A 16,282-nucleotide genomic window follows, 5' to 3' on the forward strand; every position below is an offset into this window, starting at 1 on the left:
AAAGCGATGGATGATGTCAAGGAAGAACAGCATGGCTTGTTTGGACTTGATCGTGGAGATCCATCGAGCCTATATCCACTTTGTAAACTTGTCTACAGCGACAAGCAAGTGCATATAGCCCTCGGGCGCCCTCTTGAGAGGTCCGACTAGATCAAGCCCCTAGACCATGAACGACCATGTGATGGGGATCGTTTGGAGTGCTTGGGCCGGTAGGTGGGTTTGACGAGCGTAGTATTAACACCCTTCATAGGTGCGCACAATCTATTTAGCATTGGCTATTGTGGTCGGTCAGTAGAAGCATTGTCGGAACACATTTTCGACCAGGGTCCTAGGCACGGCATGGTGCTCGTAGACCCAACCATGGATCACTCAGCAACTGCTTCCCTCATTCAATGGGGATGCAATGTTGTAGGATCCTAGTGTGGCTTCGCTTGTAGAGCTCGCCCTTAATAAGGGCAATGGACTTGGCATGATGCGTGGGCCACCGAGCCTCCATTTTGTCCATCGGTAGTGCCTCATGGAGGAGGTAGTTGAGGTAAGGCATCCTCCAATCGACCAGAGGGTCAGGCTCTATCGCTGGATCCTCATCAAGCTCCATGACTTCAGGGTTGGATGGAGCCACTGGATGGTTAGCCCCTAAGCCCAGGGTAGGCGGCCCATCACCGATCTCTTCTAGCTCCTCGTGGTGGACCGAGGGCTTGTACTGATCATTGGTGAAGACGCCCGTCGACATCGGCTCTTGGCCGGACGTCATTTTTGCCAGTGCATCGATCGCCTCGTTGAGATGCATCGGGATGTGATTAAGCTCGAGACCATCGAACTTGTTCTCTAGTTGGTGGACTTCTTGGTAATATGCAACCATCTTGGTGTTGTGGTAGCTGGATTGCTTCATGACTTGGTCGATGACCAGCTGGGAGTCGACTCGGACATCGAGCCATCGGATACCCAACTCGATGGCGATGTGTAGGTCATTGATGAGTGCCTCATACTCAGCCATATTGTTGGAGGAGGGGAATGGATGCGAACCATGTACCTCATGCGTACCCTGAGGGGTGAAACAAAGACCAGCTCCGCATCGGCGCCTTTCTTCATCAGTGATCCATCGAAGTACATTGTCTAGTACTCTTGGTCGACAACTGCTGGTGGCATTTGGACCTCAATCCATTCTGCAACGAAATTAGCTAGCACTTGGGATTTGATGGCCGTTTGAGGGGCATATGAAATGCCTTGACCCATCAGCTCGAGTGCCCACTTCACGATTCTTCCTATGGCATCCTAGTTTTGGGCGACCTCGCTAAGAGGGAAGGACGTCACTAGATGTGACTTGAAGTAGTGATGCAACTTCCTCGTGGCGATAAGGATGGCGTACAAGGGTTTCTAGATTTGGAGGTAGCGAGTCTTAGAATCGGACAAGACCTCACTAATAAAGTACACGGGATGCTACACTTTGAGGGCGTGTCCCTCTTCTTCTTGCTCTACCATCAGGGTGGCGCTAACCACTTGTGTGGTGACCACAATATAGAGCATAAGTGGTTCCCCATAGGTCGGAGGGACCAGGATCGAGGCCTTCGTCAGGAGCTGCTTGACCTTGTCAAGTGCCTCCTAGGCCTCGGGGGTCCACTCGAAATGGTCGGCCTTTTTTAAAAGTCGATAGAGGGGGAGACCTCATTCGTCGAGGCACGAGATAAAGCGGCTGAGTGTGGGGAGACACCCTATAACTCGTTGTACCCCCTTTATGTTCTGAATCGGGCCGATCCTTGTGATGGACGAGGTCTTCTCTGGGTTGGCTTCGATGCCACGCTCGAAGACGATAAAACCTAGCAGCATACCCCTTGGGACCCCAAAAACGCACTTCTCGGAGTTGAGCTTAATGTCGTTTGCTCGGAGTTTCACGAAGGTTAGCTCTAGGTTAGCCATGACCTGGTTAGCCCATTTGGACTTGACCACGATGTCATCTACGTAGGCCTCAATGGTCTGCCTGATGAGATCCCCGAAACACTTGAGCATGCAGCGTTGGTACGTAGCCCCGCGTTCTTTAGGCCGAACAACATTGTGATGTATAAGTATGATCCGAACGGGGTGAGGAAAGACATCGCGAGCTGGTCAGACTCTTTCATCGCAATTTGATGGTACCTAGAGTACGCATCAAAGAAGCAAAAGGTTTCGCACCCTGAGGTCGAGTTGACTACTTGGTCTATGCGTGGCAAAGGAAATGGATCCTTTGGACACACTTTGTTGAGACCTATGTAATCAACACATATTCTTCATTTCCCACTCTTTTTTGTATAAGAATGGGATTGGCTAAGCACTCAGGGTGGTATACTTCCTTGATGAACCCGGTCGCCAAAAGCTTCACAATCTCTTCGTCGATCGCCCTACGTTTCTCCTCGTCGAAGCAATGCAGGCGCTGCTTCACCAGCTTAGAGCCTGGCCTAATCTTCAAGGCGTGCTCAGCAACTTCTCTTGGAATCCCTAGCATGTCCAAGGGTCTCAACGCAAAGATGTCTCTATTGGTGCGGAGGAAGTCGACGAGTGTGTCTTCCTATTCAGAGGAAAGCGTGGTGCCAATGCGTACCACTTTACCTTTGGAGCCACTAGGGTCTATGAGGACCTCTTTGGCGCCTTCTATAGGCTCGAAAGACCTGGTCGACCACTTAGGGTTGGGTGCTTCTTCGATGGCCTCTTCCCTGATGGCCGCAAGCTCCTTGGATGCGACAATTGTCGTGGCGTGTTCGCAACACTCAACCTCGTACTTGTAGGCGCGTGGGAAGGAGGTACCGATGGTGATGACCCCGTATGGACCCGACATTTTCAACTTTAGATAGGTGTAGTTGGGGACAGCCATGAACTTCACGTAGCATGGACGTCCTAGGATGGTGTGGTAGGTTCCGTGGAACCCGACCACCTTGAAGGTAAGGGTCTCCATCCTATAATTGGTTGGATTCCCGAAGGTGACAGGTAGATCTTCTACCCAAGTGTCATAGCCTGCTTTCTAGGTATGATGTCATGGAAATGTGGCTCAGTCGGCCGGATGCGCACTCGGTCGATGCCCATGGCGTCGAGCATGTCAGCGTACATGATGTTGAGGCCGCTGTCTCCATCCATCAGCACCTTGGTGAGCCACTTCGTGCCGATGATGGGGTCAACCATGAGCAGATATCTTCCCGGCTGTGGAACGCATTTTGGGTGGTCGGTCCAATCAAAGGTTATGGCAGACTCCAACCATCGGAGGAAGGAAGGCACGACCGGTTCGGCCGTATAGACCTCGCGGCATGCAAGCTTCTGGCGGCGCCTAGAGTCATAGGTAGTCGACCCTCCGAAGATCATGAGGCAGCCATCCAGCGTTGGAAATCCACCATCCTTCCCCTCGGCATCGTCTGCACCTAGCTTAGGCTCCTTCCTATGCTCCCCCTTGTTGGAGCCTTCGGACAAGAACTGCTTCATGAGGACGTAGTCCTTATATAGGTGCTTGACGGGGAAAGCATGGTTCAGGCATGGCCCTTCGAGTAGCTTCTCAAAGTGGTCTAGGGTACCCTCGGTGGGCTTTTGACCCCCCTTATGGTCGGCAGTGGCCACGAGCAGGCCCTCGCGCTGTTGCTTGTCCTTCTTCTTGTTAGGGCGGTTGTAGGCGCCTTTGTCGGTATCCTCATCCCGCTTTGCCTTGCCTTTGAGGTGGTCAAAAATTGCCCCAACCGCCTCCTCGGTCGAGGCATGGCTGGTGACGATGTCGAGGAGCTCCTTGGTGGTTTGCGGGCCCTTACGCCTAGCTTGTGAACCAGGGATTCATAGGTGGTCCTAGATAGGAAAGATCCTATGACGTCGGTGTCGGCGACGTTGGGCAGCTCGTTGCACTATCGGTAGAAGCACCGAATGTACCCACGAAGAGTTTCCTCGGACTTATGTCGATAGTTCTTGAGATGCCATGGGTTCCCAGGGCATGCGTATATGCTCTAGAAATTTCCCACGAAGATCTCTTTTAGGTCCGCCCAACTTTGGATTCGGTTAGGCGGAAGGTGTTCCAACCACGTTCATGCCGAATCGGCCAGGAACAATGGAAAATTGCGGATAATGAAATCGTCACTATCCGCTCCACTGACTTGGCAAGAAAGTCGATAATCCTTGAGCCACAGTCCGGGGTTTGTTTCCTCAGAGTATTTCAGGATGTTGGTCGGTGGTCGGTACCGCGGTGGGAAGACGACGTTGAGGATGTGTCAGCCAAAGGCCTAAGGTCTCGGCAAGTTAGGGCTTGGCCTTCAGTCCTTGCCACTGTTGTAGCGCCCACCACGACAAGGGTGGTAGCCGCGCTAGCCTCCTCCCTCGTATCGCTGTGGGTACGCCTGCGGGTGTCGAGGGTGTCACACGGGTCATGGTGGAGGCTGATACGCTCATGCACCGGGACTGCGACACGCGGCCTGCCGCCTTGCTGCACCTGGTGGACTAACACATCCCTATTGGGTTGCTCTAAGGGCATGCGCTGGCTGGTGCTGAGCTCGTGTCGTCGGGACAGCGAGCTCTTGACCTATTACGCCGCCGCACGCTTGAGTAGTGTATGAATCTCGTGATGGGTGCGATGATCCTCGGGTGTCATGAGCCCTGGAAATCCCTGGAGCAAGGCCACCGCAGCAGCGATGTTCTGGCTTGCTCGAGCGAAGTGTGGGAGGGCTTCGCCGTCCTCAATGATCCTCCGGTCGAGGTCAATGGAGTGGAGAGGTTGGATGGCGGTGGGGACTCGCGCCAACTCTCCCTCCGTTGAAATGATGAAGTCCAGGTTCCCAGAGTGCACGTGCACGCCCAGGACCCAGCTGACGCCATGATTAGCCATCTGAGGTCTGATATGGACGTCGAGATGTGCAAAAAGCCCCTACCTGGTGCGCAACTGTCGGTGTTTTCGACCACCAACGAGTAAATTTGTACTTATGTGTTTGCCTCGGATGGTGTGCTCAGAGGACACAAGGGTTTATACTGGTTTGGGCGAAATGTCCCTATATCCAGTTTGTTGTTGCTCATATTACCGGCACTTGGTTTGCAGTAGGGGTTACAAATAGGCGAGAGAGAGAAAGGATCCCAAGTCTCTGGTGAAAGGAGTGAATGGGTGCTGAGAGCTCGATCATCGCTCTTGTGCTTTTATCTCATGGTTTGGTCTTGTGCGGATCTGGCTCTCCCTTCATGGGGTGCCCTGCTTCCCCTTCTATAGGCGAAGAGAAAGCACAGGTTACAACGGAGGAAAAGGAGAAGAACGAGAGAGAAGAAGGCTTTTTGGATCGGTAGGTCCTTCTTCTTCATACGGGTCCCGTCGATCCTGTAGATGTCAATAGGGATAGCTCCACATCGTGGCCCTGTTCATCACTGGCGCCATGCGCAGGCGTCATCTGCTGGTCATGGCGTTCCATTTCATCCCAGCGGATGTCGTGGTGAACTGAGGTGCCTGTCAGCGTTCGTATGAGGGTTAGACAGAACAGCACTGGCATGGCCGACACTGTTCTTGATGTGAATCCTCAGGTATGGCTCGTCATGGCCATGGGTTACATCGATGCGTGCTAGTCTCTTCCCTGGTGTTAGAGTTTTGACCTAGGCCCATACGCTTAGATCTGGAGTGGTTGGCGGCGGTATGGGTCTCCGTCGGACGAGACGGAAATCGCGCCCTTAGGGTCGGATGAGACGAAGCCCACAACCTTGGGTGAATCCCCCGCGGCCTTGGGGTAGGGCGAGACGGAGCCTGTACCTAAGGGGTCGGGCGAGACAAAAACTACGTCCTTAGGGTCGGGCGAGACGGAACCCGCACCCAAAGAGTCAGGAGAGACGGAGCCCACGGCCTTGGGTGAGACCTCGCAGCCTTGGGGTCGGACGAGACGGAGCCCGCACCCAAGAGGTCGGGCGAGGCAGAAACCGCTTCCTTGGGGTCGTGCGAGACGGAGTCCACGGCCTTGGGTGAGACCCCGTGACCTTGGGGTCGGACGAGACCTTTTAATACATCTTGCTTCATCCAAGAAAGTCAGTGTGGACGCTAATCTCCTTGCTTTGGGTATCCTAATATCGCTACCTGACACATAGTTTTCACCACTGAGATGTTCTAACAAAGAAAAAAATTATGAAAGATGCACTGATTTGTGAACCGTTGGAACAAAACAATTAGAATCAAATAAATAAAATAGACTATGACTTCATTTGGCACAGCTTACCTTCACTGGTGAAGTTTTTTTTAGCTCAACGAGTAGCTCTACAGGTCAAGCTGAACTGTTTTCTTCGTCTCGTTTGAGCTTCTCAGAAGAGGAAAAAAGAATAAAGTACCAAACTACCCCTGTCCTTTCCCTGTTCTTCCCTTTATTGCCATCTTCCTCCCATGGCAGATGGCTGTTGCCCGAGCTCGATGGTGGATGGCCGATCTTCGGTCCCAGTCCCGGCGCCCCAGAAGACCATGCCCCGGCGAGCCGCTCCCCTAGTGGGCGGCACCCCTACGAGCCACGCTCCCGGCGCCGCGCCCTGGCGAACTGCGACCCCAGCGGTCGCGCCCCTGGCTGGCGATGCTTCGGCGAGCCGCGCCTCCGCCGGCCACGCCCATGCCTAGCGGCGCTCCGGCGAGCCGCGCTCCCGGTGACCGCGCCCCTGGCGCCGCGCCCTGGCAAACTGCGACCCCGGCGGCCACGCCCCTGGCTGCCGTCCCCGGCGAGCCGCGCCTCCGGCGGCCACACCCATGGCTGGCGGCGCTCCGGCGAGCCGCGCCCGAGCCCTGGCAACGGCGCCCTCGGCGAGCCACGCCTGTGTGCACTCTGCTGTGCGTGGGCAGAACCTGTCATTTGTGTACCGTGGGTCCTACATGTGGTAGGTGATGCTGAGATAAACTATTTTTTCAGCTTTTTCCGACCCATATTATCGTGAGAGAAGAAAAAAATAGCTTCAGCGTGAAGCTATTTTGTAAATAAGTGTTTGATAAAAAAATAGTTTACAACAATTCATAAAGCTGTTGTGAGCTGTGGCAAACATACCCTATATGAAAAAAATGTTAAAGAAAAAAAAGAACACAAACTTTGTAATGAAAAAAAAACAAGCTACTTGCACATAACAGCAAACATCCCCCAAAAAGAATTTTCTTCTTCTATTATTAACATTAATAAAAATAATAATTAAGATGAAAATGGCAAAATTATTTTTGTGCACTTAATTTTTTCGAAAGCTCTGCAAGAGAATTGCTGAGTAAATTTATTAGAGAGCGTGCAAAGAAAAAAAATCAAACGAAGGACACCAAGAAAAGAGAACAGACAGCTAAGACTGACTCCAACAGAGCCAACCCAAACGCATGACGCATTTCCCGGTTTGCGTGGTGCACAGTAAAAACGTACGTGACCCATATCCTCCTTTCTCCAACAGCGGGCGCACCGAGATCCATATCCTCCTTTCCCCTTTCCCCATTCACGGTGTGGTCGCTCAGCACGGGCTCGTCGCCGCGGGGCTCCGAACGCAGCTCCGACGACGGGGAGGAGCTGGTCGAGGTCACGCTCGACCTGCAGGAGGACGACACCATCATTCTGCGGAGCGTCGAGCCGGCCACGGCGGGGGCCGCCACCGGGCTGCCGCTGGGCGCGCGCGGGGACCATGCGGGCGGCGCGTCGTCGCGGTCCCGGTCGCCGTCGATCAGGCGGACCTCGTTGCACCGGCTGCTGCAGTTCTCGCAGGAGCTCAAGGCGGAGGCCATGTCCATCACGCGCCAGTTCTCGCAGGACCTCACCAAGCGCTTCGGCCGCACCCAGAGCCGCGCGGAAGGGCAGGGGCATCAGCAGCAGGAGCCGTCGTCAGGCATCGAGTCGGCCCTCGCCGCAAGGCGGCAGCGCACGCGCTCCGGCGCGCACAAGGCACTCCGCGGCCTCCGCTTCATCAGCAGCAACAAGGCCAACAACGCCTGGATGGAGATGCAGGCCAACTTCGACCGCCTCGCCCGATTCCGCGCCCACCCGCGGCGGATTTCACCTCCCAGTCGCGGATCTAGTCCGTGGCGGCGGGGAGGAAAGGCGAAGAACCCGAGCGCGCGCGGTTGCGACGGCGCCGTAGACGGCACTAGGCGTCCTGCGCGGCTTGGGCGGCGAGCTCTCCCTCCCTCCCCGCCGAGCAGAGGCCCCGCCGGCGAGCTCTTGACCCGCGGCCGACGAGTTCCAGGCGCGCGCGGCGGTGTCCGCAGCCGCGACCGGGCGTCCGCGGTGCCCGCCTCCCGGCACAGGCGCGGGAGCCCCTTCCTCGGCCGGCGGCGCTAGGGCGAGCGCCCCTGGCGGCGGCCCTGGGCGAGCGCCGCGGGGGAGGGGGCCGCAGCGAGGGCGCGGGCGTGGCGCAGGGCGAGGGCTGCCCCTACTGCGGCGGCGCACCGACGCAGGGCGAGGGCTGCCCCTGCTGCGGTGGCGCACGTGCTGCCCCGCCCCTGTGCCGGGCTCCGCACCTGCTCCCTCTCTCTCTCGTTTTGCGTCGTCGAGAACGAAGACGCATTTTTGCGTCGCGAGTCGGATGCACGCAAATGGCTACCGTGTTTGCCTTCTCCGTTGGAGCATGATTTCGGAACCCAAAACACTGTGCCGTATGCATTTTACGTTTGGGTCTGCGTTTACCTATTCCGTTGGAGACAGTCTAAGAGACTGCCCTCGCCCCCCCCCCCCCCCCCCCCCCCCCCCCCGCCGCCGCCAAACGCAACTAAATAGAGAACGAAATGAAAGAAAAATGAAAAACTTTTTGCAAATCGATATTTCTGACGAAACATATAGCAATGATAGGGGCGGCCTGCGCCGGTGGGGGCGACTCGATTATCACGTGCTACATCATTTGTAGCAATCGGACAGTCTCACAGTGAGTGATTTAGGTCCGTTCTCATCACTCGCCATTCAACGGATGGCCCAAATGTCACACCGGGCAGCTATGCTTCCTCTCCTCGTCGCCGCCGTGCTGTCCGTCACCGCCGCGGCGTCGGCGGCCTCCTCCCGTTCCAACCCCCACCCGCTGGACCCCCTCACCCCTGAGGAGGTTACGGCGGTCCGTGCCGCGGTGCTCGCCTCCCCGCTCGTCCCCGCCCGCCCGCTCACCTTCCACTACGTCGGCCTCGACGAGCCCGACAAGGCCGACGTCCTCGCGTACGCCTACGGCGGCACTGGCACCGGGGGCTTGTCCTCGCGTCCGCCCCTGCCGCGACGGGCGCTCGTGATCGCCCGCGCGGGCGGGCAGTCCCACGAGCTCCGCGTGGACATCGCCAGCAACGGCACCTCCGCCACCGTCCTCTCCCACGCCGTCCACCGCGGCGCGGGCTTCCCGATTCTCACGCTCGAGGAGCAGTTCGCGGCGGTGGCGCTGCCGCCCGCGTACCCACCGTTCGTGGACTCCGTGCGGCGCCGCGGGGTGGACATGGACGACGTGCTCTGCGCGGTGTTCCCCGTCGGCTGGTTCGGCGGCGGCGGCGCCGGGGCCGGGGCGCCCAAGCGGGTGGCGAAGATGCTGTGCTTCGTGGCCGGCCCCACGGCCAACTTCTACGCGCGGCCGATCGAGGGCGTCACCATGGTGGTGGACCTCGACTCCATGGCCATCGTCGGGTACAGAGACCGGGTGACGTACCCCGTGCCCAAGGCCGAGGGCACGGACTACCGGGCGGGCAAGACCGGGCCGCCGCTCGCCGGGCTGCAGCTGGCGCCGGGTGTCGCCGTGCAACCGGAGGGCAGGGGCTTCCACATTGACGGCCACGTCGTCAGGTAATTCAAAGAAGAAAAATATACAGTTCAGTACCAACGTTGCTCTATTATCGGCTTCGTCGTTTATCAAGAATTTGGCACTTGGTTGACTATTCAAATGCACTCTTCTCCTGATAGTGTAGCAAAGGGGTTGTTTAGTTCTGTTTATTTGCAGTATAAAACGGCCTGCTTGCTTTGTGCATTTGAAGTTTCAAGTAGATAGATTGAGGGCTGCACATGCAGTTGCAGTTGCAGTTGCACCATGTAATTGGTCCAACTTTGCAACTTGCTTATACTGTGACAAGACATTTTCCAGAAAATCCAACTCACAGCCCCGTTCGGCTTGCTGAATAAACACGGTTCTGGCTAAAAAATCATTATTTTGCTTGAAATGTTGTGAAAGAACAATACTGTTCTGGTTGAAAAAAGAAGCCGGGGTATTGGCTTCTGGAAGCACACCACGTGGCTGGTCTCATATTTTTGCAATTGAAAAATTGTCGGTGCATTTCGAACTTCAAACGCTGCGTGATGATAGGCTGATACGCCATATATAAATAGCAGGCTTCATGTGGATAGCAATTGTCCAAATAAGGGCTTGCTTCCGGCCTCCGAAATGTCAACCGCACGGTGCCGCACCGAATTTCAAAAGAGCCAAGGCTGTGATTGGTTGCATGCATATCCACGGACGCATGGTGTTTAGTTGGTTTGGATAAACTGAACCGATATCCATAACAAGAAATATTTCGGGCGAGAATATCCACATGTTGATTAGTGTAGGTTTTGTGTGACAATTAGAGTAGTATAGAGCTAATTAACATGTTTTATTTTTAATTAGGGATTATAATGACAAGATTAGTGTCGGTGCATATTTATTAGCGTATAATTAGTTGTTATTATTTTTAAATAATAGATATAATTAGTAAAGTATTCTCATCTCATGCAATCTCATCCATCCAATCTATCCAACAAAACAGACAACATAGATATTCATATCCTGAAATACATGGATAGCCATATCCCATCCACCCTTGGCCTCGAACCAGCCATATCCCATCCACCCTTGGCCTCGAACCAAATTGTTTGGATTGCATGATGTCCACGTTGATGACAAGGACCACTACATTATGCATTTATACTACACTCGAATGCGACAGAGAAAAAAACCCGGCAATAATTAATTTTGACGGGCTTGAGAGTCCCCGTCTCCATCGATGTCCTTATCTTATTCCAACTACTCTTTTTATATAGATAATTAAATAGGTCATTATCAGATTGCGACTGAGTTTTTAAAGTTGTACTGTAGTACCTACTAATAATTAACTAATATATGTAAGAGAATCGATAGTAATGGTGTAAGGTACCACTCCGTACTATTTATGTTTGCTTTGAAAAAAAAACCTGTCCAATAACGGCTTGTTTTAGCCTCTCCTAACCAGTGGCGGATGCACGATGCGGGATAAGGGGGGCTAAAACAATGGAGATGTTGATTTGCATGAAGATTTAATGGTGAAATCAAGCTTTTGCTACAGTGATTAGGCTTGAAATCAAGACATTAGGGGGGCTAGAGCCCCCCAGCCCCCCCCCTCCCTTTGGATCCGCCACTGCTCCTAACAACCAGATTTTTATTCATGCACTTACATTGTCTTATACATATATTTACACCGCTTTATTACTATATTTACAATGATTTCTGTAGTATAGTTTATTGGACAGAGTGATGTTATTTGAGAATAACACATATATATGTCAAAATTTTCAAAAAAAAATTACAAATTATTTCGGTGGATTCCAGACATAAGAGAAATATACGTCAAATTCTTCACAAATTTCAAAAAATTACAAATTGTTTACAAATTGTGGTGGGACCCACCTCAACTTATCCCTTCCTTTCCCTCAACCCTCTCACTGTCCGGTCATCCACCATCGTTACCTATTCCTCTGCCACCGCCCGCATTCCAACCCCCATTCATCCCAACGCCACCACCTGCTACGATGGAGAGAGATCGCAGAAGGCATCACGAGGGGCGGCGGAGGCGACATGAAGTCCTTCCGCCAGCAGAAGGCGCACGCCGGCGCCGGCGCCACCAAGCCCACCGGCGGCGTCTCCAAGAAGGCGGCGGCGCACCAGCACTAAAGGCCGCGCCCGCCCTCCACGTCCACCTGGCCCCAGGCACTAATCCCGGTCCCGATTCGCCGATCTCGTTTCCGCGCCCAGCCCCGTCTCAATTTGTCGCCGATCTCGTTTTCGCGCTCAGCTCCGTCTCAATCTGACGGACCGGGGAAGCAGGGTAAGCAAATCGACGGAACAAAAACCGGTTGCTGAGGCTGGTTAAAACAACCGGTTGTCCATTAGCTTTTCTGAAAGAAAAAAAAAAGATCGTAGCTATCTTTTGCAGGAGTTTCAAATCAAAAGGTTATAAAAAATAGTCATGAAAATTGGCGTTGGGCCAATTCTTCTGCCACTGCAGGTGGGCCAACTGGGAGTTCCACGTGGGCTTCGACATGCGCGCGGGCACGGTCATCTCGCTGGCCTCGGTCCACGACGCCGACGCCGGCACGCGGCGCCGGGTGCTGTACCGCGGCTTCGTCTCGGAGGTCTTCGTGCCGTACATGGACCCGGTCGAGGAGTGGTACTACCGCACGTTCCTGGACGCCGGCGAGTACGGCCTGGGCCTCTGGGCGTTCCCGCTCCAGCCCGGCGCCGACTGCCCCGCCAACGCCGCCTACTTCGATGGCTCCTACGCCGGGCAGGACGGCAAGCCCGTCAGCGGCGAGAACAGGATCTGCGTGTTCGAGCGGTACGCCGGCGATGTCGCGTGGCGCCACACCGAGGCCGGGTTCCCGGACCGATTGGTGAGCAAGCAGGCAGCAGGCATCGACTCTGAATGTCACGTTGTTTTGACGACGAGATTGTCGCCGTTTCATGCAGATCACGGAGGTCCGGCCTGACGTGACCTTGGTGGTGAGGATGGTGGTGTCGCCCGGCAACTATGACTACATTCTGGACTGGGAGTTCAAGACCAGCGGCTCCATCAAATTCGTGGTAACGTATCTGAATTCTGAAGCAAACGCAAGTCCGCAGTGACCGCTTGTGTTGTGTCTGGATGAGCTGAAATCGTACGATGCCCGCAGGTGTCTCTCACCGGCCTCCTGGAGGTGAAAGGGACGTCGTACACGCACGCCGACGAGCTCACGGCGGACGCGCACGGCTCGCTGGTCTCCGAGAACACGCTCGCCATCTACCACGACCACTACGTCACGTACCACCTGGACCTGGACATCGACGGCACCAACAACTCCTTCGTCAAGAACATCATCACCGCCAGGCGCAACACGGGGGACCCGGCCACGGGCGGCGCCGACACGCCGAGGCGGAGCTACTGGACGGTGCGGCGCGAGGTGGCGGAGACGGAGTCCGACGGGCAGGCGGACGTCAACGCCGGGCCCGCCGACCTGCTGTTCGTGAACCCTGGCAAGAAGACCCGGATGGGGCACGAGGTCGGGTATCGCCTCATCCCGTCGGGGGCGACGGCGGCGTCCGTGCTGGCGGACGATGACTACCCGCAGCGGCGGGCGAGCTACACCAAGAAGCAGGTGTGGGTGACACCGTACAGCAAGGCCGAGAAGTGGGCGTCCGGGCTGTACGCCGACCAGAGCACCGGGGCCGACAGCCTGACGGCGTGGAGCAGGAGGAACAGAGGGATCAGGGACGAGGACATCGTGCTGTGGTACACGCTGGGGCTGCATCACATACCCTACCAGGAGGACTTCCCGGTGATGCCCACGCTGAGTGGCGGCTTCGAGCTCCGGCCATCCAACTTCTTCGAGAGGAACCCGATTCTCAGGATCAGACCACCCAGCCCGCACGGCGCCTCCGCCAATTGCTCGTGCTATTCCAGGTGACGTGTCACGTGTGCCCGTGCAATGCAACTCAGATCACAAACCCTGCTCGAGTTGATGAATTGGTTGATAACTTGAAACATTTTTTTTTGCGAAGGAAAGAGGGAATTATATAAAAATAGCACGGTACATCTTCAAATTACACATGAATCTGAAATAAAAAACATATTGCGTTCAGATTCTTTCATTTGTCTTCTAAACTTTGAAACAATTTGATTCGCCTTTCATCAAGAAAAGATCAATTGATCTGAGGAAGAACTATTTATTGGCAACGTACTTGTGGCAACCATATATAACTCCCAAACTCTCGAGATCTCTCAGAAGTCAGAAACCAATGCGCTGATTCAATATATGAACAGGAGTGTATCAGGAAAAGGGTCCGTGTTGGTGACCCAGCAATTTTGCATGAGCGCGCAGCAAAACGATCCAAAACATCCCTCATCTTATTTTGGTGATGCATCAGCATGGATATAAGGATATAAGGTTCAGATTGCACCAAACAGCAACGGACTGTGAGTTATGGCAAGACACTTGCCGGTGCCCGGTGCCCGGGGATGAAGCTGGAATTGGGTGGTACCATGGACCTACTTGGGCCGGGCTCGCGAACCCTAACAACCTGCCCATTACTGTACGAATCATGAAACGTTTCCGTATAACACGGGGGGCAGAGGGTACACGGGGGTGACACGATCTCCCCCGGGAGAAGCGGATCTTGCGGAGCTCTCATGTCCGCCGGGAGGGCGACCGGTCACAGTGATTGCCTGATTGGACAGTGCAGCTGCACCTCGTCCCGGCAGCATGCTGCCTGCGTCCGCGTCTTTTCTGGTGCCCACATTCCCCAACGCCGCGCTGGTCGCCCTCCCCTCCTCGTCCTCCCAGCTTGTCCTCTTCTTTCCACCGCCCTGCTTTTGGTCGCTCCAACGCCGCCGCTAGCGCGGAGCAGCGCCTGCTAGTGGCACTAGTTTACTGCTGCTGAGGGAGGGAACACGCTGTTGTGGAGCAGGTGAGTGAGTGAGTTCCTTTAAGTCGGGGTCAGGTGTAAAACGCAAGTAAAACGGCCGTTCATTGGATTGGCCTCTGTCCGCCTCTTCCCCTTTCGTTGAGCTTATTCCTTGGCGTGTGCACTATCCATCTGGTGATTTCGTCCTCAGTTGGGCTTGTGCTGCTGCCTGCTAGCGGTTCTCGATTTGGCCTGGAAAAAGGTTTGTTTTTATCTTACGTTGGTTGGGGTTGGGAATCACAGGATGCGCCTTTCTGGTCCGCGTTCTTGATTTGTTGCTATCTCAGTTTTCAGGTTGAACAAACACGCGTGCATTCGGCGGGGGTTATCTTGGAATATCGTCTGCAAAGATGAGAAGATGACGGATCCGTTCCACGACTGCTTCGGTCCTTGGAGGAATTAGGCGTCCTAGTAGAATCCAAATGCAGAAATCAGTCTCCTGACAAAAAAAGGGCAGTTGTGCACGTGGTGTTCGTCGAAAAGACACCCCGCACTGAGGGAAACCGTCACAGTCGTCACAATGAGAGATTTTGCATCTTGCCTAAGCCAAAGCGCCGTCCAGGTTGCGCATTCCTCTTCCTCAAGTGGGCAGAACTTGGTGCAGTGTGCATACCTGGCACGCCTGCGCGGCAAGCCTTGCGTGGTCACCGTCACCTGGACCAAGGTGGCCTCGGGGCAGGCTTTCGCCATTGCCATCCATGACTACTCCAACCGTTGCCTCTGCAAGATGGAGGTTAAGCCCTGGCTGTTCTCCAAGAGGAAGGGTTCCAAGGTCATGGAATTGGATAGTGGCAGTGTGGAGATCATCTGGGACCTGTCAGCCGCAAAGTTTGCAGCTGGGCCAGAGCCACTCGGAGGCTTCCATGTTGCTCTACTCTATGATCTTGAAGTTGTCCTTGTTTTAGGCGACCTGTGCAAGGAGGAGGATCACCGGGTTCTGTCAGATGCTTTGCATTCTGATGCAGTCATGATAGCTAGGAAGGAGCACGTTTATGCGAAGAAGGTGTATTCCGCGAAAGCTCGATTTTTGGACATTGGTCAGATTCATCACATCTCCATAGAGTGCGACACGGCAGGGGTGACGGATCCCAGCCTAGAGATTAGGATTGACAAGAAGAAAGTGTTGCACGTGAAGAGGCTGGCATGGAAATTCAGAGGGAACCAGACTATCTATGTCGATGGACTTCCGGTGGAGGTGCTCTGGGATGTGCATGACTGGCTATTTGGTTCCTCGAATGGATGTGCTGTGTTTTTGTTTCAGTCTGGCCACTCCATGGAAAAAAATTTGTTCAGAACATGCTCACAGAATGAAATGGAGGCTCAAGCACATCGTTTTGGTTTCACATTGATATTAAAAGCATGGAAGACTGAGTAAGCACTAGGGCAGAAACATAATGGCAGGTTTCTTCAATTACTCTGCTCTGAATGTTGAATAGTAACAGTAGGAATCTAGGATCTAGCAAGTCTAACAAGACCCTTCGCAAGAATCCCGTGCTTGTTACGTATGCTGTCCTAGCGGTAGTTGACAAGTTGAGGTTCCCTTTTGAATATGCATATGATCTTTGACATATCGTCAAAGGTATTTAGATAGGATGTGGGACTCTGGTGCTCAGGTCACTTAACATCATGTCTCACTATTTACACCTTTTGATGAGAAGTTCATTATAGAATACTAAAAATGATGTCTACA

At 54.3% G+C, this 16,282-nt stretch overlaps 4 protein-coding genes across 4 annotated transcripts; 3 read left to right on the plus strand and 1 right to left on the minus strand.

Moving 5' to 3' along the window:
* Positions 1 to 385: 385 nt before the first annotated feature.
* On the minus strand, positions 386 to 997 carry LOC136544465 (uncharacterized). Its single transcript, XM_066536621.1, has one exon. It carries the CDS (start codon positions 995 to 997, stop codon positions 386 to 388), a length of 612 nt encoding a protein of 203 aa, XP_066392718.1.
* Positions 998 to 7,294: 6,297 nt separating this feature from the next.
* LOC136547005 (uncharacterized) lies at positions 7,295 to 8,127 on the plus strand. The gene has a single exon (XM_066538972.1). The coding sequence runs from the start codon at positions 7,295 to 7,297 to the stop codon at positions 7,979 to 7,981; it is 687 nt and encodes a 228-aa protein (XP_066395069.1). The 3' UTR covers positions 7,982 to 8,127.
* A 617-nt stretch (positions 8,128 to 8,744) lies between these two features.
* Positions 8,745 to 13,849, plus strand: LOC136542488 (amine oxidase [copper-containing] alpha 2, peroxisomal-like). Its single transcript, XM_066534955.1, has 4 exons — positions 8,745 to 9,713; positions 12,161 to 12,545; positions 12,622 to 12,735; positions 12,825 to 13,849. Exons 1-4 carry the CDS (start codon positions 8,866 to 8,868, stop codon positions 13,593 to 13,595), a joined length of 2,118 nt encoding a protein of 705 aa, XP_066391052.1. The 5' UTR covers positions 8,745 to 8,865; the 3' UTR covers positions 13,596 to 13,849.
* Positions 13,850 to 14,252: 403 nt separating this feature from the next.
* On the plus strand, positions 14,253 to 16,079 carry LOC136542489 (uncharacterized). Its single transcript, XM_066534956.1, has one exon. The coding sequence runs from the start codon at positions 15,113 to 15,115 to the stop codon at positions 15,965 to 15,967; it is 855 nt and encodes a 284-aa protein (XP_066391053.1). The 5' UTR covers positions 14,253 to 15,112; the 3' UTR covers positions 15,968 to 16,079.
* The last annotated feature ends 203 nt before the right edge of the window (positions 16,080 to 16,282 follow it).

This window comes from Miscanthus floridulus, chromosome 3, assembly GCF_019320115.1.
Source record: "Miscanthus floridulus cultivar M001 chromosome 3, ASM1932011v1, whole genome shotgun sequence".
Classification (NCBI taxonomy): Eukaryota; Viridiplantae; Streptophyta; class Magnoliopsida; order Poales; family Poaceae; genus Miscanthus; species Miscanthus floridulus.